The sequence below is a fragment of the Theobroma cacao genome, chromosome 6 (genome assembly GCF_053813885.1).
Source record: "Theobroma cacao isolate CCN51 chromosome 6, ASM5381388v1, whole genome shotgun sequence".
In the NCBI taxonomy this organism is placed as follows: Eukaryota; Viridiplantae; Streptophyta; class Magnoliopsida; order Malvales; family Malvaceae; genus Theobroma; species Theobroma cacao.
The window spans coordinates 28,986,707-29,008,578 of NC_142644.1; the positions used below are offsets into that span (position 1 = coordinate 28,986,707).

Consider the following 21,872-nt stretch of genomic DNA (forward strand, 5'->3'; position numbering starts at 1 on the left):
TAGAATTTATATGGTTTCAAAAGAACATAGAAATGCTTTTAGAAAAAACCATAAAAACAAATTATGATAATCTTTCATCCTTCTTCAAATATTTTCAGAGTTCTTTTATATTGTTTTACCACAAAAAAGTCTTATAAGTCGATGAAAGACATAGTGGATTGTTTTGTCAATGTAAAGCACAATTAATTAATAAATTAAATTATATTCTCGAAATTTATCACCTATAATATTTTTTGCACACATTTACTAAATATTTAGTGATGAACAACATAATCTTAAGAAAATTGACATAGGTACATGCTTTGGAGTCTTTCTTCTCGCCTAATCTCTTTGGGGGAGGAGGTGAGTTGTGAATTGATTTGTGGTCCAGGTTGATGCTAGTCTTCTTCTTCTCCCATTAATCTAAGCCCAAGTGCTGGATCCAGGCTTGAGCTTCCTCATAATGACAATTTAGACCATTCTCAGTTCAGGCCTGAGGCGCATTAACAAGTTCATATAATTGGGCTCTGCCATTTGGATGGGTCCTTTACTATTGACCCCCAGATAGATAGCTTGATTCGGACATTTTCTATTGTGTATAAATTACTAAAGTTAGCTCGTTGTGCAGATGAGTGTAAATGCCGTAAATATAACTAATTCCATTGTTTTTGGCTTCTTTGTTGTGAAGTCTCGAAAACTTGGTGGGGGCGGAGGCAAGCTAAGCTGAGGTCAGCCCGAACAAGTACAAAGCACCAAATGATAATCATGGTGTACACTCAGATGACACCTTGTGAAGGATAGTACAACTTTTTGACTTGTTATTAATTCCATTATGGTGTATTGGCTAATTAAGCAACTCCTTTCTTATCAAATGTTATTATCATCATTAGTTCTTTTGCCCTTCCCTTCCTCAACACTTAAACCAACTAACACCAGCACCAAACCTACTTTAGTCACCCATTTCTAGCCATGTCCTTGCACTTAAAGAAAAGAAAAGCCACCCTGCAATCATTTCTATATTGGATCAGCTACAGCTAAAGTTGGGTGATGGGATTGTAGAAGGTTGTTAAAAGCCGGCCTCGGACTTCCATTTCTTTTCATACTTCACAGTCTCCTCCCCTTTACTTCTTATAGTTGATCATAGTTGTTTATAACTATAGAATTGTAGGGAATCAAATTAAGGATCAGTGAAAGAAGCTTGTCTTAGCTGCAAGGAGGGGAGAAGAACAAGGGCACGGAAAGAATGAGCACAGCAAGGTTTATCAAGTGCGTCACAGTGGGGGATGGAGCGGTGGGAAAGACTTGCATGCTCATTTCCTACACTAGCAATACCTTTCCAACGGTACTGATGGGGATCATGGAATATTTCATGGTCCTGGGGGGATTTGATCATGGTGATTATTATGACATCAGGAGAAAAGTGGCAATAATGCAATTTTTTTTCTGTGTTTCCTTTTGGGTTTTTCTTTTTGGATAGGATTATGTTCCAACAGTATTTGACAACTTCAGTGCCAATGTGGTGGTGGATGGCAGCACAGTGAACCTTGGCCTATGGGACACTGCCGGTAAGTTCATGATTCTGCAGCCTTAAAATCCTGGCCTTCCGGCATTTCTGTGATATTACTGATCATTCAAATCAATGCTGTGACCTCTCAGTAAATTTGTGAATTTCAGGACAGGAAGACTACAACAGGCTAAGACCTTTGAGTTATAGAGGAGCTGATGTGTTTTTGCTAGCCTTTTCTCTGATAAGCAAGGCCAGTTACGAAAACATCTACAAAAAGGCAATTTTACCGGCATCCCAACTTCTTGTTTCCAGTTTTCTATGATGTTTTCTTTAATTTAATGTCCTTAACTTCTTAGACTTTGACATGAACATTGAATTCATGGCTAGCAGTGGATAGCTGAGCTTAGGCATTATGCTCCTAATGTGCCAATTGTGCTTGTTGGAACCAAACTAGGTAAGCTATTCCCCATCATTATAATCAGTAGAAGATGATTGAGACAATACCAAGCTACAGAAACAAGACAAAATTACTATTTTTTGTATTTTATGCATCTAACTCTGCATTTCAGGATATTTGATTACACATAAACATCTTATTTCATTTTGGTTAGAATGTACAGTTAGAATATCAGATCACTCTCTGGATTATTCAATTCTGTCTTTCAATTTTGTACAATCCTGTTTTATCTTTGACTCTAATTGAATGCAGATTTGCGAGATGACAAGCAGTACTTGAGTGATCACCCAGGAGCAACAGCAACAACAACTTCTCAGGCAAATTTACAATTTTAACCATTTAAGATTTAAGTAATTATGTTACTATTCATAACAAAAATATACTTAATTATTGTTCCAACTAATGCTGGTAGTTTATTGTTTAATTCAATGAAAACTTGGTGAGCAGGGAGAGGAACTAAAGAAAATGATAGGAGCAGTTACTTACATTGAATGCAGTTCCAAAACCCAACAGGTACCCTATTTCTGTGCACCCTTTATCCTAGAATTTACCAATTTTTCCTAAACCCTTTGAATCATTTTAGCTATAGTAAGTTTATCAGAAAAGTTCTTTGTGCTAGAATATCGATCATGAAAGAAATTTTATAGATTGTACTTGAATGAAGAATTTAGTCTACCTCTACGAATTTTGTTCAATGATATGCACTACATTAATAGCAATTTGCTTTGATTTTAATGTATTGTAAACAAGATTCATGAACTGTGCAGAACTGCAAAAGTTTAAAGGGCTAACTTTCCTTTGTTCTGTTTCTTCAGAATGTGAAGACTGTTTTTGATGCTGCAATAAAGGTTGCTTTAAGGCCACCAAAGCCAAAGAGAAAGCCTCGCAGCAAGCGAAGATCATGTGTTTTCCTTTGAATCTCAATCAGCATTACAGTCAAATACTTTCCAAAAACTGTCTGCAGATAAATACCATCTGCTATACTTTTTATTACTCCTTTTTTTTGCATAAATTTCATATGAAGCTATGAAGTATCTCTAAGAAGAGATTAGAAGTCTCTATAATGAGTCAAACCATAATGCTACCAATTACGGAACGGGTTCAGTTTTTGCTGTATAAGTTCATTTTAATCTTCTTTTCCATGGCTAGCTTTACACATGCCAGAGCCTCTTTACAATTTTCTGAGTTATAGGTTAGGCTGCAATTCTACTGGAGAACATTTGCGTACTTTCACAATGGAGTACTTCTCAAGATAGCATCAATTTAATAAGGAAGCAACTGTTTTACAAGCGGTTGGCGGTCTGCCTCAACATTGGTTTTTCGGTTCCAAGATACATGAAAACTTTGCAACTTAAGCTCAACTAACACTATGGTCAAGCTTGTTAATTTACTTCATTTGACAACAAATTCTTTGTTTTTCTTCCAAGACACGGTTCCTATGGACAATGGTCCCCGGAAAATATGTTATCACAGTGATGCTTAATAATCCTTGGTCAATCTGATTGAGAAAACTGAACTTCTTGTGCTCAACAAAAAACATACATGGATCCTAATATGTCATTCTTCTTTGCTGCAAGACCAAGCAATTCGAGATCCGCCTAACATGCCCCTTGAACCATGCAGAACTTGTATATGGTCAAGTTTCATTGGGTGATAAGGAGTTGATGCATTGTGCATATCCACCAATAAATATTTCCCTTGGTCTAAAGTCTAAACCTATTAATTTCTTCTTCTCAGAATCCAAAATATTTGACCCCTGTTTAATTACTAATTCTTTTTAATTAATTAGTTCAACCTGTTCATTGATGATCGAGTTGTAGACCCAGTTCCCCTTCTCCCAGATTGTCAAAGGGGAAAGGCCAGAGGTTTAAGATACAGCCATCAGATCCTAATCAAAGTCATAGTTCTTAAAGGCCATTGCTATTGACTTTTCCATTTCCTTTACACGTTTTTCCCTAGGAGTTATACTTTGAATGTGATCAGTACAGAGGTGCCATGAACTAAAGTGCCAAGGTCATGTGCACGACCAAACTAGGAATTGAAAACCATAGGCTCCTGTTTCCTTTCCTTTTCTCTCTTCTAGAAAAGGTGGGTTTAATTACTTTAATTACAGTCAAACTAACAGTTCTTTTTGAAATCCTTCAAACGATGTTCCCCTTTGTGAGACAAGTAAAAAAGATTCTCTATTCACTAAGAATGTATGTTAAGCACTAATAATAATTTTTAAGTACAAAACATTTCTCCTAATAAGAAATACAATATTCCAATCTATTCTTCCAAGTAGGTACCGGCATTTGACATTCCTAGTCTGTATCGCCATAAAATAAGAAGTCTTGGAGATTTGGTTTGGTTTATGATTGGAACATATTATATATTGATGCATATATAGTTAATAATTTAAGTAGGGGTCAATGCAAAACTAATCTTGTTTGAAGGGAAGTATGGGGGTACTTCCCAAGAGGATGTGTCCATGATTCCCGGATTAAACTATAATCAAGCCATAGCCAGTTCTAGAGCTTTGCTTTTCTTCCCTTCTTTCTCAATGATTAGCAAAACTGGGAATGGAAAGTCCAACATCAAATTGCCTGTCATTTACAAGCTCTCCATGGATGTTTTGTAGCAGAAGAAAAGGTTGATTGCAGATAGTATGCATGCTTGGTGGTGTCAAAACTGTTGATTGTGAACTAAAGAGTGCAGAAACATACCAAATCTTTGTTACAAACAGCATTCAAATCATTGCAATTCATGGCTAGCTAGCTAGGAATCTCATAGAGGAAGAAGTACAAAAAAAAAAAGTAAGTTGATAGTGCATAATGTTTTCCTTTTTTGTTTAAAGTGATTAAAGAATGAACCACCAATGGATGAGCCACTAAATTTTCCAAACAATGACATTACTCTCAAATCCTCTCCCAAGTTTTTCTGTGCCATGGATAGATAACTTTATAAAAAAAGGCAGAATCGCAGTCTTAAAAATCTTCAACAGTGAGTGGAATATTATATGGTGGTTGCATGTGCACCCAAATTTAGGCATTTAAGCTTAGCATGTTGAGTATTTACTACAAGCACGTTTGCATTAAGTGACTGTTCTTTGTAGCGCATTTCTAGCTAACACACACATACCCATTTTCATGTTGCCTTTTACTTTGATTAAATACCAAACAACATTTATTGTAATCATGTGCATTCACCTTATAGGCTTCAAAAAAATTAACTGAAATTTGTTCACCGTTTCCCATCTGTATCATGATGCATTCATGGTGGAAAAATGGGGTATCAACTTTGCTGTGTATTACAAGAATTAGACTCGTGCTAACAAAGCTGATGAGTTAATCATTACACATATACATATGTTAATCACAAAGTTAACCCAAACATAAAGGGGAGAGTTAATTCATTTTCAGATTTTCTCATAGACAAATTGGTAGGACCAGAAAAGAAGAAAAAATGAGCAGAAAGGGAAAATGACACAGAAATAGAAATAACACCAATAAATAAGTAATGTTGTGGCAATGTACGGAATTGCAGCAGAGATCCCCCTCCCACCCCCAACACTCCTGCAAAGATCATTTAAAGAGTAGGGAAGAAAGGGAAGGGAAGGGAAAGGGAGGGAGGGGTCATGGTCATGGGGGTATGGTTCGCTTTTGCTAGACTCTCATCAGCATCATCATAATTAACAGAGCCATAGCAGCAACACACGTTTGCAAAGGCAGCGAAATAATAAGAGCCAAAGTGCCAAAGCTAAGACTTTCCGAGTACAGTGGTCTACTTCAGTTTGCTAAAGACTTTTGATGGGATCGTCATTCGCACTTTCTGCTAACTTTCCTGTCTGTCTCCCCCAAACAGAGAAAGAGAGGAAAAAACAAAAGACTTAAGCATTATTATACTATACTACTACTTAGTTATTACAAAGAGGCCATGGTCCCATATGTTCCTTGTGTCAGAGCTTGGAAGAGTGGAGGATTGAACTATCTTCGACTGTGTGTATACTATCTTCACTTTTTATTAAAGCGTGCAGGCCTAAATATACTAATAATTGATGGATCTGAATAATTCAATACCTAGTAGTAGTATGAAACACAAATTTTGCAAACTTCGTATTGTGATTGATAGTTTATAGCATTAAGAATTATGACAGCTTGTTCTAAAGAAGACTAATTCAATTTGAAAAAGCGATCAATATAGGGGAAAAGAAAAACTAGGGATTGTTTTGAAAGTATATTAGCAAGCCGTGATTGAATAACGTGGGAGAAGTGACCCAAATTAGGACATGTAGCAAATATTAAGTGCTTGTGTCAAGTGGCAATGGATGCTGATGACAAGCTGTGTCCCTGTGGTTTTTTTCCTTCTTCAGAAATAAAATAAAACAAAAGGTACCCTTGGTGTAAACTTAACATAGAGGGGAAATTAATAAAGGGAGGTTGCAGGAGAAGAGGTGGACAAAGGGGATTTGAAAAATTGAGTGAGGAGGTGAGATGGCACGCACCAAAGCTTGGTGTAAACTTTACATGTCGGAATGGGACCGACACCACGTAGACCCCGAAGTCACCAAACAATTAATCCTACCCCCCCTCCACTAGATCTTTAACGCCCTCTCATTCTTTGCATGGGGAGATGAAGGAGGGAGAGAGAGTTTATTCAACTTTTCTTTGTTTGCTTTGGCCATCTTTTCACGAGTCACAACTCACTACTGCAAATTGAGCAGCGGTATGCATGCATGTGAATCTGACAAACAGATCAAAATTACCATCTTATATCTTTACAACCATGGTAATATTGGTTTTTGGCGTTAACTATAACTTAATTGTAAATGATCAGCTCGACTGGTTTAATGACTTTCTTCACATACTAATCAATTTTACACAAGATGAGCGAAAATTGTGTATCTTTCACGTAATCGGAGGCTAGTTTCGTTCGGTTGCAAGCATGAAAATTTTGACCAACAGTACTCTGCACTCTCCGACATGGCTCTTCTTGGAATGAGAAGTGCTGCTGATGAATCACTTGGATATAGTCGTCTAATTTTCAGCATAATATGATCGCCGGTAATGTAAATGTATATTCACTTGGGTATCTTAATTTGTTGGGTACACCTTAATAATTTGAGAGAGGGAGAGGGAGAAGTCTGAAGAGATTTGATTTGAACCTTTTCATTGAAGGAATAAGTAACAATGGATAATTCTAAATGCCAATACTCTCCGGAAGACTTTCAACTTCTTATGCCAGTTGTTGTGCAAACATCTCAGTTATATATATTCTGATTAAGAAAAACAATAGAATTTGGAGGATGACCGCCATCACCTAGCTTCATACCAACACTATACCCTATGGCCTATGGGCTTGTAATTGCAATATCCTCTACAAAAGTACACGATTGTTTTGCCCTGTTTACAGTTTGATTTTGGAACTACTCAATTTAATTCCCTATAAATCCAACATTGAATATTTGAAGAGGAAGAATGAAGGGTTAATTTTGAAAGAAACAAAAGGAAAAGAAAAATCTAGTGCAAATGAACAATAAATAAAGCCCTCGAGTCAATCCAAAGCCCCCCCTTACTTTGCCCAAAATAAACCACAGCTTGTGAGGTTGCAATTACTATCCCACCACTTCATTCCAATCAAAGTATCAACCCCTACATGCCCTTCTTGACTTTCAAACACCCCTTCTACCCCCTATTTATTCTTTGCAACAACCTTTTCCATTAGAATAATCCAACACTTATATCTGCCCCTACACCCTTCCATTAATACACTGCAAGAGCAAAAGAATCCTCTCTCCATAGAGAACCGGAAAAAGAAATAGTATTATGAAAAAGAAAAGAGAGACAAGCTGATCAGAACAGCCCATTTCTCCAAAGCAAAAAACAAAAGAAAAAAAGAAAAAGAAGCCCTCTTTTCTCTCTCCACTCTTTGGAGTTTCAAACCTTACTCACTTCTCTTTTGCATTAAGAGCTTCTCTGTCACCTCTGATGAAGATTCTAAATTAAACACCAACATGTATTCTTATCTATGTTTCCTTTGCTTCTAGTCCGGGGGAATTGGCTTGTCCTTTGAGTAGAAAAGAAGTATTTCAGTTTTAATGTAAAATTGTAAGGAAGGGATGGGAGAGTACTTTCAATCTTCCCCTTTTCATTTATTTTGATTTCCTTTCTTGTTTATCTTTTAGCAGGGGATTCCTGTTGTGGGTTTCGCCTGTTATATAATTATTTTATAAAAAAAATTTAAATGATTTTTATATTTTCTTTGGGAGATGGGAATGACTGTCTATTTAATTGAGAGAAAAATTATCACAGGGTAGGTGAGGAGGCTATAAGAAGAGTTGTTATGTTTGCCTAGAACAAAGCAGTACCAAAATCTAGAGAAACAAAAGGGCAATTCTATTTCTTGTTTCTCTTTTGGTTGGCTACTTTTGATTAGATATCTAGCTTAGATTTTGGCCACTAACATCAACATCTTCATCATCATCATCATCATCATCATCATCATCATGGCTTCGTCAAACAGACACTGGCCTAGCATGTTCAAATCCAAGCCCTGCAACACCCACCACCAATGGCAGCCCGACATCAACCCATCTCTCATGTCAAGTGGTTGCCACAGAGCCCCATACACCTCAGGTAATTGACACAATTCGCAGCTGCAATGAGAACCTTCAACCAAGGTTTATTCAGGTCGTGTTCTCTTTTTACACTTAATTAGTTGCTTCAACCATTTTCAAGCATGAAAAAGGGCCAGCTAAAGCCGTCTAGCTCACCTGAAATCCTTCCTACTTCAGGCATCTCGGATTTGTCATGACCTACATAAATAAGTCATCAGTTATCTCATTAATTTGCTCTTTCAACTGATAATCTTTTATAGTACTTGATTATTTATGTTGAATGACGTGACCCAAGAGAGAAATGAATAATTATAATCTGTTGTTTGAATTGTTTACAATTTTATGCTAACATCTACTGCAACAGTTACAGGATGTGAAGAGCGTAGTCCTGAGCCTAAACCAAGATGGAACCCGAAACCTGAACAAATTCGCATACTGGAAGCCATATTCAACTCCGGAATGGTTAACCCACCAAGGGATGAGATAAGGAAAATCAGAGCTCAATTGCAGGAGTATGGCCAAGTAGGCGATGCCAATGTGTTCTACTGGTTCCAGAACAGAAAATCGAGAAGCAAACACAAGCAGCGCAACCTCCAAAATTCTAAACAACAATCCCAGCAAACTCCTCCAATGACCAATATTACCACCATCACTGCACCTTCCTCTTCCTCATCCTCTTCCGAGAAATCTTCACCAAAAGGAGCTAACAAGAGTACTCTCTCCATGAGTTCTCCAAATGTCATCGATGTTTCCAACTCTCCAACTGCTTCTGTGAACCAGGCCTACTTTCATCAGCCCCAAAACGAATTCTTGAACGAACCCTTTTTCTTTCCTGTGCAACAGGCTGCTGCAGGAACCGGATTTACGCAAGGGTTTGTTTTCTCTGAGCTAAATAATATGGTTCAAGTTCCTGAACAACCAGTTGGACCCTGTACAAGTCTTTTGTTGAGTGAGATATTGAACAATGGGGCTTCAAAGAAAGCACATGAAGAAAAGATGAAGATGCAGCTCCAGCTTAACTACCCTGGTTCCACTGCTCCTAGTACTCACACAATTTCTCCTCTCACTGCTTCCACCACTGCTACTATTACTGTTCCATCTAATATCAACCACGTTCAAGGTAAAAATTTTCAATTTTCTTTGTTCTTTCACAATTAGGGATGTTAATATAAGTTTTGTCGTTACTGGTAGAAAAGGTTAGTACCAGTCTACCAGAATTTACACCAATATTTCATGGACTAATTGATGCACCAAAAGCTTTTGCACACGAGGGGAGAATATTTTTTGGTCATATGTGGTAAGGAATGAGGATAAAATGGTCATTTAGAACCGGGATTTGCGATCATCATTGTCTCTAGATGGACGTGTGCATGGCTTGTTCTCTCTGAAATTGACTACTGCCTTGGTCTTATATATGTACGTTGAGTGATTCTCTGTTGGCAGGTGTTGGGGAATCGGGTGTAGTGGGCCCCGGCGGTGCGGCTAGATCGGCGGTGTTTATCAATGATGTAGCCTTTGAGGTGGCCGTGGGGCCCTTCAACGTGCGGGAGGCTTTCGGTGATGATGCTGTCTTGATCCACTCCTCGGGTCAACCTGTTCTCACTAACGAGTGGGGTGTAACCGTGCAGCCTCTTCAACATGGTGGATTTTACTATTTGGTGCGCTCATCAATCCCCTTCTCCGTATAATGAAGGTGACAAGCTTTGTAAAACCCTTTCTTAAATTTGTTTACTGTCATCAAATATACAAGTAGTAATACATCATCTCCCTGCAATGCCATTATGTCTAATTTTTTTTCTAACATATGATAACAATGTGCATGACAGCTTGTTATTTCTAAGAATTGAAGATAAGTTCCTTTTTCTCGTGTAAACGCTGGAAGCTTTCTGCTCCACCAATTAAGTTTGTTGATTACTGTGTTTTTCTTGATTTGCAGGTTTAGAAATGTGGAAATGGATGACATAGGCTGACACTGTCCTTATCTTTTCTCTCTCCCTCGTTTCTCTCTCTCAAGGTTGAAACGTAGCTTTAGGTATAGTCCTTAGGGCTCTATATATTATGGTTGTATCTGGAATAGTATGAAAGCGTTGTTCACCAGTGTATTCTCTAATATCTTGCTATAAGGCAATTTATGTATGAAATATGCTAGTAATTTTGCTTTAAACATGCATGGAAATAACGATACAAGTTATTACCTACACTACAACTTATAATTTCATGATCATGTTCAACTATGGTGAAGTCATTCTCCCATAAATTCAGGCAGTTTTTTGTTTTACTTGCTCATTTTTCTTTAAGAAAGTAAAACTAAAACTTATTTTTCCATAGTGTTATATATTTGCCACTCAGAAATTGCAGCCATTTAGTAGCTCAAGGAATTGCAGATTTTCCTATATTTAGGGTTTAGAGTATTGTTCCAAGCTAAAATGAATCGATTTGGGTTTTTCCTTTTCTGTGCAACTGTGAAATTAAAAGAGTCAGATTGTGTACCAAAAAATTTAATACATATCATAGTCAGGTCACAGCAACCAAATTCTTGATGTGAACCTCTTAATTGTTTGTCTTGGAGGCTATATCTCATCTCTGAGCAATTAAAGTGTGTAACTATCCAATCAACATAGGGTAATTACCTGCTTCATGAACAAATTTGGAAGCCAAAGTGACTTCCTTAATTTCTGTAACGTTCAGCGAGCAAAAAAGAAAAAAAAACAGTAAAAAACTCGAGAACCTACTGTTGACAAGCATGTCATTGCAAGGCAGCTGTACTTCTTCATGCATACAAGACTCATCGGTTCTATGTTATTACTATTTGAAATTTTGGAATGATTAATTACCCATTTGCAGGCTTATTAATTAGGCAAAGACGAGTTTAATTCTAATTTGAAAAAGATGTTCTAAAGGGACAATATATAGATAGGGAGAATCATGGAAACTAATCATGTATCTCCTGTAGGACTCTAAATTTGTCTTACTTGTTGTACACGATAAATATTGCAAAGAGTTTGAACTTTGTCCGTCTGTAATTCAAAAATAGGGTTTTACTTAGGATTCACCCAACATCAAACAACCTATTCAAAGGCCATCTGTGTATCTTAGAGCGACCGAAGACCAAAGTACTTAATGTTTCGAACTATTTTCTAACATGAATGTGAAAACCCTGACCGCTCCCCCAAAAAGGGGTTTGGTCGGTCTGTAAATATTTGCCTGTTGTTTTTGGTATTGGCAGCATTGAGCTATATGATCTGCTGAGTGGGGTAAAGGAGCGGGAATCCACCTTGGTGTTGAGTGGTGCAGATTTTTTACGTGCACTCTGGTGAGAACAGTGTTAACCCTCTCTCAGGCCTCAGGCCTCAGGCCTCACACTTTTCGATTTGACAAAGCGAGTTGGATATGTCGAAAAAGAAAAGAAATTCCTCGCCTTTTGCTAGCTGCTTCCCCAGTACGTCACATTTCGCAAAGATTTACTGTGCTTTTTGCATGAACCATCAACAGTGATAATCATGACTACTCCGACCCTTTAGAAACATCAAACTTGGATTCCAAAGTGGATGGAGAAATAAGCAATGGCTGGCCGTGCAAAGCCCCTTTTCGGTTTTTGCTAATCTATCTAGCTTGGGCAGGGTCCAGAGGCTGAGAAATGGGAGACCTGTACATTTAACAGAACACGTGGCGTAGGCAGAGTGGTCAGGTTTTTCTATACATGCCCACACGTGGGGAGATTAGGTGTGCCAACAGTGTCTTTGATTGGATTGTTCTGCTCTTTTGTTGCAGAGGCACTTCTGTCCAAAGTGTAATGCAAAGTGCAAACCAAAAAGATCGGCAGGCTCCATCCGCCATGAAAAAGCTCGTATCATTGGGGCACAATCCATTTGCATCACAATACAAAGATTAGAATGCATTTTTCCAATCACCAACACAACTTTTTCTCTGTTCAACTCTTCAAGATGATGCAAAAAGTTTTTGGTACAAAGATAGAAAGAAAGAAAGAAAGAAATACTCTCTTTTTTTAAGGATTTATTAATCTACTTTGATTTATAAGTTAAAGAAGAAAATTTCATCCAACTCATCCTGTCGAACGTTCTGTTGGGCTCTGAGTCCATTAATTCTCTGGTTCCTTGTTTTTGTCTAGTTGGACTTCTCCAGCAGATGGCCAATGGGCTGAAGAACGATTCCCTTGGGCAACACATTACTGACCAATCCCATCTTCTTTGTCGGTATTTCCTCTATCTGTTTCTTCTGCGAAATTACATAAATTCAAACCCTTTCTTGAATTCTTCAAGATAATCATGATGTTGTTTGCTTTACGCTATAAACTCTCATTCTTTATATAATTAGTTATTGTCTTTGTTTTAGCTTTTATGTGTCCATCTCATCCTATTATTGATTCTTACTAATCAGTTATCTAAGATTGATTTATCTACATGATCCATGCTTCATTATCTCTTGAATTATTTTACCATTTTTTATCTAAATTGTTCATTAGACATTAAACAACTCATGCATGATTCATTGCAATGACATTATTAGCTATTTGGTTGATGTAAATCATTCACTTCAGATATGCTTCCTAACTATAATTGATGATTTAATTGATTATCAAGCCACTAAAGTTGGATCTTCATTCGTTTCTTTTCCCTTTTTGCCCATTCCTTACTCTTTCATGATTTCAGACAAAGGCTGTTAGTTGTAACAACAAAACCAAAATAGTAAGAAAATCAATAATTTTGTTTTACAATTTTTCTTTTATTTTTTTATATCCTTTGAAATGGTATACGACAATGTTCCCTTAGTCCCACAATTAACCAATTCTACATGAACCTTAACGACCCAAAAAAGAACAGCAAAAATTAATTTCTCTATTTCAGAATTTTCAAAGCTTTACATCACAAATTAAGATGAAGAAAAAGTATTTGATAAAGAAATGTATTCCTTGTTTGATAGAGACAGACATGAATTGTGATCATGAATTAATGTTCCAATTTAATTCAAATTTAAGTGGTCAAAATCATACACTTTGATCTAATCAAATTTTGTGTCCTTAGATTGACATTTCATACATCTCTGTGTAAAAACAAAAACAAGAATCTACATGTAGTTTAATGGTGTCCACATCTTTCAAAATATATTAAAAGAAATGAATTCCAAATTTCACATGTTAAAGAAAAAAACATAATACTTAAAACTTATTTAATATATTTTAAATAAATTATTATTTAAAATTTTATTTTGAATCAAATAAAATTTTATAATTAATAGTTGATTAATTATTATTAACAAAAATATCACTTGCAATTTTTTATAACATAGTGCACGTGCTATATTGATATATCATAATTAATAATGATAACATTGTCACATCATATTTTCACTCTCTATGTCAATATCAAGTTTTTTTTTTTTTTTTATAATTTGAGAAAGGAGATTCAAGCTCTACTCTTTAGGTAGGCCATTATCATCAATCAATGAGTCAAATACTCGAGTATTATATCAATATCAAGTTAACATGACATGAATATAAAATAACAAGTGATATTTTAATTTATAATAATTAATTAATTTATAATTATAAAAATTTATTTAATTTAAAATAAAAATACGAACATTTAATTGAATGTAGTATAAAACTAATAATTAATTTAAAATTTTTAAATAGTTTAAAAACTTTTTAAAATATTATATTAAAAAGTAACCCATCTAATTTGTTGGATGAAAACAAAAAGGTGAAAACGAGCAGATAAGGACTGTAAAAAATAAAAAAAGTTGGGGTTAAAAAACAAAATTAGGCCATGGCCAGAAACTTTTCACCAAAATCTCGTGAAAAGAGGTTAATTTTGGTTAGCCCACCACCAGCCATCATAATCATAGCCATTTGCCAACTAAAGACTTCCAGCTTTCAGCTGTGTTCTTTTCTTTTCCTTTTTCCTCCAGACTTTCCCAAATCCCAGAATTAAAAAAAAAAAAAAGGAAAAATGTTACCTTAACACGTACCCAATAACAAGAAAAAAAAAAAACGCGTTTCTTTTTCCTTTTTTCTGTTTATTCTTTTTTAAATATTTTGACGCCAATCGAAAACAACATCGGACGACAAAGAAAAACAACAAGAAGAGGGAAAACAAAAACGAACATAAGAGAGAAATGGGAGCTTACAGGGCGGATGATGACTACGATTACTTGTTTAAGGTTGTCCTGATTGGTGACTCCGGTGTTGGAAAATCCAACCTTTTGTCTAGATTTACAAGAAACGAGTTTAGCCTTGAATCTAAGTCTACTATTGGGGTTGAGTTTGCCACCCGTAGCATTCATGTTGATGATAAGGTTGTTAAAGCTCAGATTTGGGATACTGCCGGACAAGAAAGGTATTTGCGTTTGGCCATTCTTTTTCTTGAGTGCAGATCTTGATCTGGGTTTCTTGATTTACTGTTCATTTTTGCTTAATTCGTGGATTTGGATCCTTTGTTGCTGTCATCTGAAAGTTGGGATTTTGCAAAATGAGATATTTTTGAGATTTGCGTTCTGCAAATGAATGAATTGTATAGCTTTTTTGGGTAATGCAATACATATGGTAATTCAATTGGAAACAACAGATTGTCTTGTTAAAGGAAATTACTTGCTAATGTTCATTTTTGTCGTTGTATTGAATATTAGATCTTTTGTTTTCCTCTGGAATAGAGTAAGGCTAGCCTGTTTTTTTTGCTGGAGCTGGTGGATTATAATAACTACGTCATCCTCAATAGGAAACTGGACCTTCTGTTGTAATGCGGTTGCCTGCTTTGTTTTTTTGTATTGATTGCCAATTCTTTGTTTGATTGCTGGAGTGAAACATTGCGAATTTGGAATTTATATTTTATGTTAATGTGGCCTTTGTTCTCATATTAGTACTTGTCTATAATGCTTATTGCTTTACATGACCATCCAAGAAACTTTTCTTTTCTTCTTTTTTTTCTCTTTCCTTTTGTTGACTGTTTGTTGTTTATCCAGTTCAGAAAGCGTAGTATTTCTTTCATTATCGGACTAACTATTACTGCTAATGAGGATAAGAAGGATAGAAGAGATATTAAGTTATAAAACCAGGAATTAGTTGATGACAATTGGAATTAGGCATAAAAACATTGTAGTGATATCCTTATAAAGCTGTTAAATCAAATTTTAGTTTGTAAAAGATTTGATCTATGACTAGGGTAATAAGCCAGGCAACCAATGGACCAACCCTTGGGACCTACTACTTGGGAATGGAGTACATACCCCTAGCACTTCATTTTGTTCGTTGGAATGGATGTTGATCTGGGAATTCTTATTCAAATTTACAGAGTTGGCTGGGGTAATATTGTTATAGAGTTCCATACACTAACATATGGCTTTATGATCATTATTTTGGCTAAAAATATTATGATTCTAGTTAGTTGAATAAAGGAGAAAATGTCATTTTAGACCTAGTTGTTTCCCATTTGGTTTCCTTTTATTAACATAGAAGAGAAGAAAATTTTAAAGAAGGCAGTCTTAAGAAGATTGCTTCTGTTTCTTCTAGCTAGTTATAGGTTCCAAATGGGATATCACATCTTTTTACTTCGTTTAACTTCTCAGACATGCTTCTGCAATGTACATTATGGGTTAGCATTAATTGGATCAGGACTTTTTTCCTTTTTCTCCTTTCCACAATGAAGGGAATAGTTTCTTCATGAGTTCCTTGCTTTGACCTATAAATATAAATTTCTTTGATTCCTAATTTTCCTTCACTGTGCTTTATTCACCTGCCTTTGCTCTTGAAGCTATACTTAATAACTGTTGGGGAGTTACTTTTAAAGTATTATTCCTGGCTTACCAAAGAAAGACTTTAAAAGTAGGCAGAAAATAGAGCATTTTTATGGCTGGTTTTCGTTTATGGATCACCTTTTACAAATATCTGGACATTTTTTTTCCTGAATTTGGTGCAAATCATGATTCATAAAGCTCTAGGAATGTTATCTAATTTCTCTGTATACTGTCTTTTGCCAAAGATATCGTGCAATAACCAGTGCATACTACCGTGGTGCTGTTGGTGCTTTACTAGTCTATGACGTCACGCGTCATGTTACATTTGAAAATGTAGAAAGGTGGCTGAAGGAACTTCGCGATCACACTGATGCCAACATTGTGATTATGCTAGTTGGGAACAAGGCAGACCTGCGTCACTTGCGAGCAGTTGCCACTGAAGATGCAAAATCTTTTGCTGAACGAGAGAACACCTTCTTCATGGAAACTTCTGCACTGGAGTCTCTGAATGTTGAGAATGCCTTCACAGAAGTGCTGACCCAGATTTATCGTGTTGTAAGCAGGAAAGCTCTAGATATTGGGGATGACCCAGCAGCTTTGCCCAAAGGCCAGACGATCAATGTAGGATCAAAAGATGATGTATCAGCTGTGAAGAAAGTTGGATGTTGCTCGGCTTAAGCATGGGGAATAAGTCTAGAGATATTTATCTTTGAAATTTAATGCCTTTGTTCATATCTACATAGAAGTTTCCTGACAGCACAAAGAAGAAAACATCAACAATGTATTAACCAGTTGACATTGTGCTCTGGATGCTAAACACAACTCATTTATGTTAATTAGCTTAAACTCTAGGACTTAAGATTGATGGTTTTATGTTGTTTTTCTTTGTTAATTTCAAACATTTTGCTTTTAATTCCTTTTTTGTTCATTGCTCTAAGTGCTAAATCATCTTAATTTTACTTAAGTTTGTTTCGAATCATTGTCTGACCATTAGCTTATAAAGCTTGTCCTTCTGCTATGCTTTGAGCCTTTGATGTTAGGGGGTGTATGATTATGTTAGAAAATCTAAGCTCCTCGTATAGCATCTTGTTTGTTCTCCAGATGCCAGTTATGCTCATTCATTTTCGTAAACGATTAAAGCTAGGCTCTTTTAACAGTGTTGAGGTGCTCATGATGATGATTCCGATCATCTTGTTTGCCCTAGTTCACAAGAAATGAATTCGTTTGCTCTCCTCGTTTGGCCGTACATGGCAGAGCAGTGTACAGTGAAAATTGCTTGGCCCAATTACAGGGCATGTTGAGAGGGCTAGGAAAAGAATGAAGCACCCTTTCCTCAGCATCGTTGAACTTTAATGTCTTCCTTAAAAAAGAAATGAAAAGAAAAAGGAGCAACCACAATCACACAACAGAGTTCACTGCAAGGTTGGACATTGGCAGGCTTTAACAGATAAACTGCCTGAAGAAAGAAACTTTACATCATACTCAAATAAGCCGATAGAGCTTCTGTGAACAAGACAAGTGGGTTAAAAAGAAACACCAAATTATGAGGACTTCATTTTTCATCAAGATCCGATCACTCTTTGCAAAGTGAAACAAAAACTATGATTGGATTATACACAACAATCTCTTCCAAGCTCAGCTGTCTAACACCAATTTCAGCAGCTTTTCTTCCTGGTCGTCATGGCCTCCCCAACAGTAAAGTTCATTCTGGATCAACAGTCGAACCAAGAAGCTTATCTACTGTCTACAAAGAAACAAAGTAGGCGAAATTCAGAACAGTGAACAATTATATAGCGGACAACACAGCAGTTGTAAAATGCATGCCCATTGAGCAGACATAGTCTTGTTTCGCTGCACCCCCTCAAAATTTTTGGCCCTTTGCGTTTATGTGGATTATCTATGAAATAAACGAAATAACATTGCAGGAAAACAGGAAGCGAAGAAGACTTTGAGCATATACAACTATCATACAGAAAGCAAGCTGAATTTTTTTTAAAGCTTGTGAGCTTGACCCCTGGACCCTCGGAAGTTTGGAATGCTAATTCTTATTCAATAAATTAAATAAAAAAGATTCTCTAACATGGTTTACTAATTCCAATTCAAATACTATAAAAAAAAAAAAACCCAGTATCCCAATTCAGAGCTAAAACAATATAGATATAGAACCAGAAATGGAAAAGAAACCTAATTCAAATGCTGCAATTATCAAGTCAAACACCCAACAAGAAGAAATCAGAAAAACTAACTAAACTGACCAGAAAATTGATGTAACATCGAAGATCACTTTGGATGATCGTTTTTGTCGGAATCAGACTTGAAGGAGGGAAGAGGATTAGAGCCCTTGATGATCCAACCGAGGGCAAAAAACGAAACCCCAGCGAGAATAGCAGTGCCCCAGGCGTGAGAGTACCATCTACTGTACTGCCTGATGGCATACCTCCATTGATCTCTCAGTGTTGCCGGGTCCGGGTTTGTTAGGTCGGGTGGGTTCGGATAGCGGACCTTCGGTCGGCCCGAGGAATCAGCGGCCGTGTTGTTGCCGAGTTCTGGGATCGATTTAGAAGTAGAAGCAGAAGAAGGAGGCAGGTTTTGAGGGTGTTCGGGCTTTTGGTGTTCTGACATGATTACTTCAACTTTGAGGAGCAAATCTTAGTTTGAAGCAAGAAGTAGTTGGAGAGACTGAACACTCATATATTGCTTCGACCTTTTTAATGCCAGCTGTAAAGATGAGAACACATGGCAACAAGAAGATGATCCGCCTTTATCCTTTCTCTTTTTCTTCCTTAAATTATTAGCAGTACTGTAATTTTGGTGAATTTCCTTGTTGTTGGCTCGACCGGAGGACATGCATGATCATCTTCTCTTCTTCAATGGACTTAAAGCCGGTCCCTCATTTTCATGTTTGTTTTCAATTAAATGCGCCTTGAATGAGGTAATTTCCCCCTCTTAAACTAGAAAATGAAGTCACATTCAAAAGTCAACAAGGTCTGACTCGCTGCTGCAACATTTCCCAGCTCAAGGTGGGAGCAGAGTGCTCCCTCCTCACCCCAATCCCCGAGATTCAACTTTGACAATGAATCCTTGATACTACTAAACAAACAATAATTCCATAACAGCCAGTACAATTTTCAGAGCATAATGAAATCTATTCACTTCAAACCAAATGGAAAAAAATAATTTATATATGTCGTATAATGAACAATACTTTTTTAAGGAAAAATCTTTAAATATAAACCATCTATTTGCCTAAACTGTAGAAAGCACATATTTCTTCCACTAAAGGAAAAACTTGTTGTATATGCTTTGTAAGAAAGTCATTTTCGAGCTTCGGCCTTCTTCTGCTCCTTGGCTGAAAACAATCAAATATGAATGTTCATTAATTTCAAAACGTCTACTACCAGAAAACTAGTTTAGAAACAATCGTCGTGGCTCCAGAGTCTTACCAGCCTTCTCTTCTTCTCGTTTCCTAGCAGCTTCTTCCCTCTGTTGCCGTATAAGGGCTAGGCGCTCTGTATCACAATTAAACTCCAAATAAGTCTTTTTATTTCTTTTGTCTTTCCTTTTAAGGGAAAAATGGCAGTACACTGAAGCCCCAAAGGGAAGACTGTCCGTAACCATCGAACAAAGCATAATTAACTAGATTGAGTGATTTTTTTCCAGTGAAGAGTGGTGATTAGGTATATATAGGCCTTGTAGTAGTAAGTTAGGATGCAAAGCAATCTGACATGTTTGAGATTTTTAGAAGCATTAAGCTTGTTCATTCTCACACAGGCAAATATGTCTCCTCAGATTAATGTACGCCCTAAACTGGAGTAAATAGAGGCAGGGGAATCATATGCTGCAAGATAAATTGAAAATTGGCATGGTAACTAAATTTTTTTATATATGCTGAAGTAATCTGAAGTATGTGTAGCTGCGCTTATCGCCTCAAATGACCAAAATAGTATAAACCAAGGTTAGTATCTGCAGCTTAACCTATATTTTGAATCTGATAGGTGGAGAAAGTAACACAAGGAAGTTTGATATGAGGTATAGCAATATCTGATTAGCTTACCCAAATCTTTCCTCGCTTGTTCTGTTTTCCCCTGCTCCTGCAGCCTCATATATCGTTCATGGGCTCTCTGCTTTTCTAATTCCTCCCTGTAAAAAAATAGAACAAATATAAGATGGAAGCATTCACACAAGGAACATATAAAAACATACAAAGATGAAGCTCAAGACAGAAGAATAGACCCAAAAAACAAACCATAAGTTAAAAAGTATCCAAAGCAGAATTAAAAGGAAAAAGAATAAGAGCGTTTACAAACCTTTCACGCCTTGAAAGTTCAGTCGTTTTCCCAGTCTGCACATGAGAGAACAAATCAAAACATAAAGAATAAAGCATGTACATAACATACAATCACTGAAACAATTCATAACGAGATTTGTGAAACTTACATCAACATCTCCAGCTTTCAAATTCTTTGGCTTCACCAGATTAGGATTGTTGATCTCAATAACACCTTGAGTTCCCTTGCGCTTTTGCTATTGGTTGGCAAAGAGGAAACAACATCAGATTTCATTAGTCATTCACAACAATAATCCAAACCATATGCAGAAGAAATTGGCATACAATTAACAAAGCCCGATCATAGTATGTACTTACATCAGTTTCATCATCAGATTCTTCTCCAGACTCCTGTCCAGATTCTTCTTCTTCTTCTTCTTTGTATTCAGCTTCTTGCTGACAACATTTAAGAGCAAAGAGTGAGTTCTATAGTTTGACAGGACACATGCCTATAAAACTGTGCATGAGTGCGTCTGTTAGAAAGCGAGAGTACCCGCTTAAATGTGCGAGGACGAGAAGAGGTACCAGCAACTGCAAACACAAAAAATCATAAATGAAGCAAAACACGGTTTGATTAGGCAGTGTGCTCTCAAAACTGATTGAAGAAGAAAGAGCATCAGTTAACCCTAACTCAGACGATGTTTCAGTATTATCGGCAATCTTTACGAGCAAAAATTGACCTAAAATTTACTCTAGCAGACAACATAAAATTTCATAAAAACAACTGTTCTAACTTTTTTTCTAGCATCCATTGTGGAATTATATATATTCAAAGCCTACGGGGAAAAAAGCCCAACCAGATCAACCTTTCACAAATTAAAATAACATTATGCAATTTCAACTATGTTTGTCGATCATAAAATTAACGGTGCATATACCTCCATAACTCCCGATAAAACCATAAAAAAATCGAAAATTTCTACCTTTCCTTGAATTTTCTTGAGAAAATACATCGAAAAAAACAGAAAATTGAAAAAAAATTAGAAGAAGAGTTCTTACGCAGCTCCTCTGGAGTAGAGAAGTGGCGTTGACCGGTGGGCTTAGCCTTGAATTTCCCTCTTCCCATTGTTAATAACAGAGACAAAAGAAAATCGACGACTATAACGAACGGCTGCTTTTCTACTCTTTCAGATAATTTTCCGAAAAGGAAGTAAAGATTGCTAATTTGAGGCTTATCGCTCTTCGTTTTATTCCTCGCTGATTCGAAGAACCCTAGACAGCCCCCGTCTGGAGTTTTCTTATGTGCGAGTGTTCGTAT

The 21,872-nt window shown here is 36.5% G+C and overlaps 5 protein-coding genes across 6 annotated transcripts; 3 read left to right on the forward strand and 2 right to left on the reverse strand.

The window, feature by feature from the left end:
* The first annotated feature begins 888 nt into the window (after positions 1–888).
* On the forward strand, positions 889–3,077 carry RAC2 (RAC-like 2). Of its 2 annotated transcripts, XM_088807146.1 has the most exons (8): positions 889–1,041; positions 1,140–1,321; positions 1,457–1,544; positions 1,654–1,763; positions 1,877–1,940; positions 2,196–2,260; positions 2,391–2,456; positions 2,759–3,077. In XM_088807146.1, the coding sequence occupies exons 2-8, from the start codon at positions 1,223–1,225 to the stop codon at positions 2,858–2,860; spliced, it is 594 nt and encodes a 197-aa protein (XP_088663272.1). In that variant the 5' UTR covers positions 889–1,041; positions 1,140–1,222; the 3' UTR covers positions 2,861–3,077. The 2 variants fall into 2 exon arrangements, with proteins under 2 accessions (XP_088663272.1, XP_017978060.2); XM_018122571.2 differs by lacking the exon at positions 889–1,041 and having other exon boundaries at positions 1,058–1,321.
* Positions 3,078–8,243: 5,166 nt separating this feature from the next.
* Positions 8,244–10,863, forward strand: LOC18596760 (WUSCHEL-related homeobox 9-like). Its single transcript, XM_018122721.2, has 4 exons — positions 8,244–8,557; positions 8,903–9,658; positions 9,982–10,231; positions 10,475–10,863. The coding sequence occupies exons 1-3, from the start codon at positions 8,428–8,430 to the stop codon at positions 10,224–10,226; spliced, it is 1,131 nt and encodes a 376-aa protein (XP_017978210.2). The 5' UTR covers positions 8,244–8,427; the 3' UTR covers positions 10,227–10,231; positions 10,475–10,863.
* Positions 10,864–14,378: 3,515 nt separating this feature from the next.
* Positions 14,379–17,200, forward strand: LOC18596761 (ras-related protein RABA1f-like). The gene is made up of 2 exons (XM_007025434.3): positions 14,379–14,894; positions 16,533–17,200. Exons 1-2 carry the CDS (start codon positions 14,674–14,676, stop codon positions 16,963–16,965), a joined length of 654 nt encoding a protein of 217 aa, XP_007025496.1. The 5' UTR covers positions 14,379–14,673; the 3' UTR covers positions 16,966–17,200.
* Positions 17,201–17,660: 460 nt separating this feature from the next.
* Positions 17,661–19,213, reverse strand: LOC18596762 (uncharacterized). Its single transcript, XM_007025435.3, has 2 exons — positions 18,543–19,213; positions 17,661–18,031 (listed from the first exon to the last, which is right to left on the reverse strand). The coding sequence occupies exon 1, from the start codon at positions 18,907–18,909 to the stop codon at positions 18,568–18,570; it is 342 nt and encodes a 113-aa protein (XP_007025497.3). The 5' UTR covers positions 18,910–19,213; the 3' UTR covers positions 17,661–18,031; positions 18,543–18,567.
* A 140-nt stretch (positions 19,214–19,353) lies between these two features.
* Positions 19,354–21,867, reverse strand: LOC18596763 (28 kDa heat/acid-stable phosphoprotein-like protein). Its single transcript, XM_007025437.3, has 8 exons — positions 21,614–21,867; positions 21,108–21,145; positions 20,933–21,010; positions 20,725–20,811; positions 20,595–20,629; positions 20,342–20,427; positions 19,731–19,796; positions 19,354–19,636 (listed from the first exon to the last, which is right to left on the reverse strand). Exons 1-8 carry the CDS (start codon positions 21,678–21,680, stop codon positions 19,602–19,604), a joined length of 492 nt encoding a protein of 163 aa, XP_007025499.3. The 5' UTR covers positions 21,681–21,867; the 3' UTR covers positions 19,354–19,601.
* Between the last annotated feature and the right edge of the window lie 5 nt (positions 21,868–21,872).

What these genes read in the sequence shown, in the direction of transcription:
- RAC2 (XM_088807146.1), top strand. Translation starts at nt 1,223, where the DNA reads ATGAGCACAGCAAGGTTTATCAAGTGCGTCACAGTGGGGGATGGAGCG. An exon ending in TGGCCTATGGGACACTGCCG is followed by an intron (nt 1,545 to 1,653) that starts GTAAGTTCATGA and finishes TGTGAATTTCAG; the next exon opens with GACAGGAAGACTACAACAGG. An exon ending in ACGAAAACATCTACAAAAAG is followed by an intron (nt 1,764 to 1,876) that starts GCAATTTTACCG and finishes CATGGCTAGCAG; the next exon opens with TGGATAGCTGAGCTTAGGCA.
- LOC18596761 (XM_007025434.3), top strand. Translation starts at nt 14,674, where the DNA reads ATGGGAGCTTACAGGGCGGATGATGACTACGATTACTTGTTTAAGGTT. An exon ending in GATACTGCCGGACAAGAAAG is followed by an intron (nt 14,895 to 16,532) that starts GTATTTGCGTTT and finishes CTTTTGCCAAAG; the next exon opens with ATATCGTGCAATAACCAGTG.
- LOC18596763 (XM_007025437.3), bottom strand. Translation starts at nt 21,680, where the DNA reads ATGGGAAGAGGGAAATTCAAGGCTAAGCCCACCGGTCAACGCCACTTC. An exon ending in GTCCTCGCACATTTAAGCGG is followed by an intron (nt 21,011 to 21,107) that starts GTACTCTCGCTT and finishes AAATGTTGTCAG; the next exon opens with CAAGAAGCTGAATACAAAGA. An exon ending in AATCTGATGATGAAACTGAT is followed by an intron (nt 20,812 to 20,932) that starts GTAAGTACATAC and finishes GCCAACCAATAG; the next exon opens with CAAAAGCGCAAGGGAACTCA.
- LOC18596762 (XM_007025435.3), bottom strand. Translation starts at nt 18,909, where the DNA reads ATGTCAGAACACCAAAAGCCCGAACACCCTCAAAACCTGCCTCCTTCT.
- LOC18596760 (XM_018122721.2), top strand. Translation starts at nt 8,428, where the DNA reads ATGGCTTCGTCAAACAGACACTGGCCTAGCATGTTCAAATCCAAGCCC. An exon ending in CAGAGCCCCATACACCTCAG is followed by an intron (nt 8,558 to 8,902) that starts GTAATTGACACA and finishes CTACTGCAACAG; the next exon opens with TTACAGGATGTGAAGAGCGT. An exon ending in TAATATCAACCACGTTCAAG is followed by an intron (nt 9,659 to 9,981) that starts GTAAAAATTTTC and finishes CTCTGTTGGCAG; the next exon opens with GTGTTGGGGAATCGGGTGTA.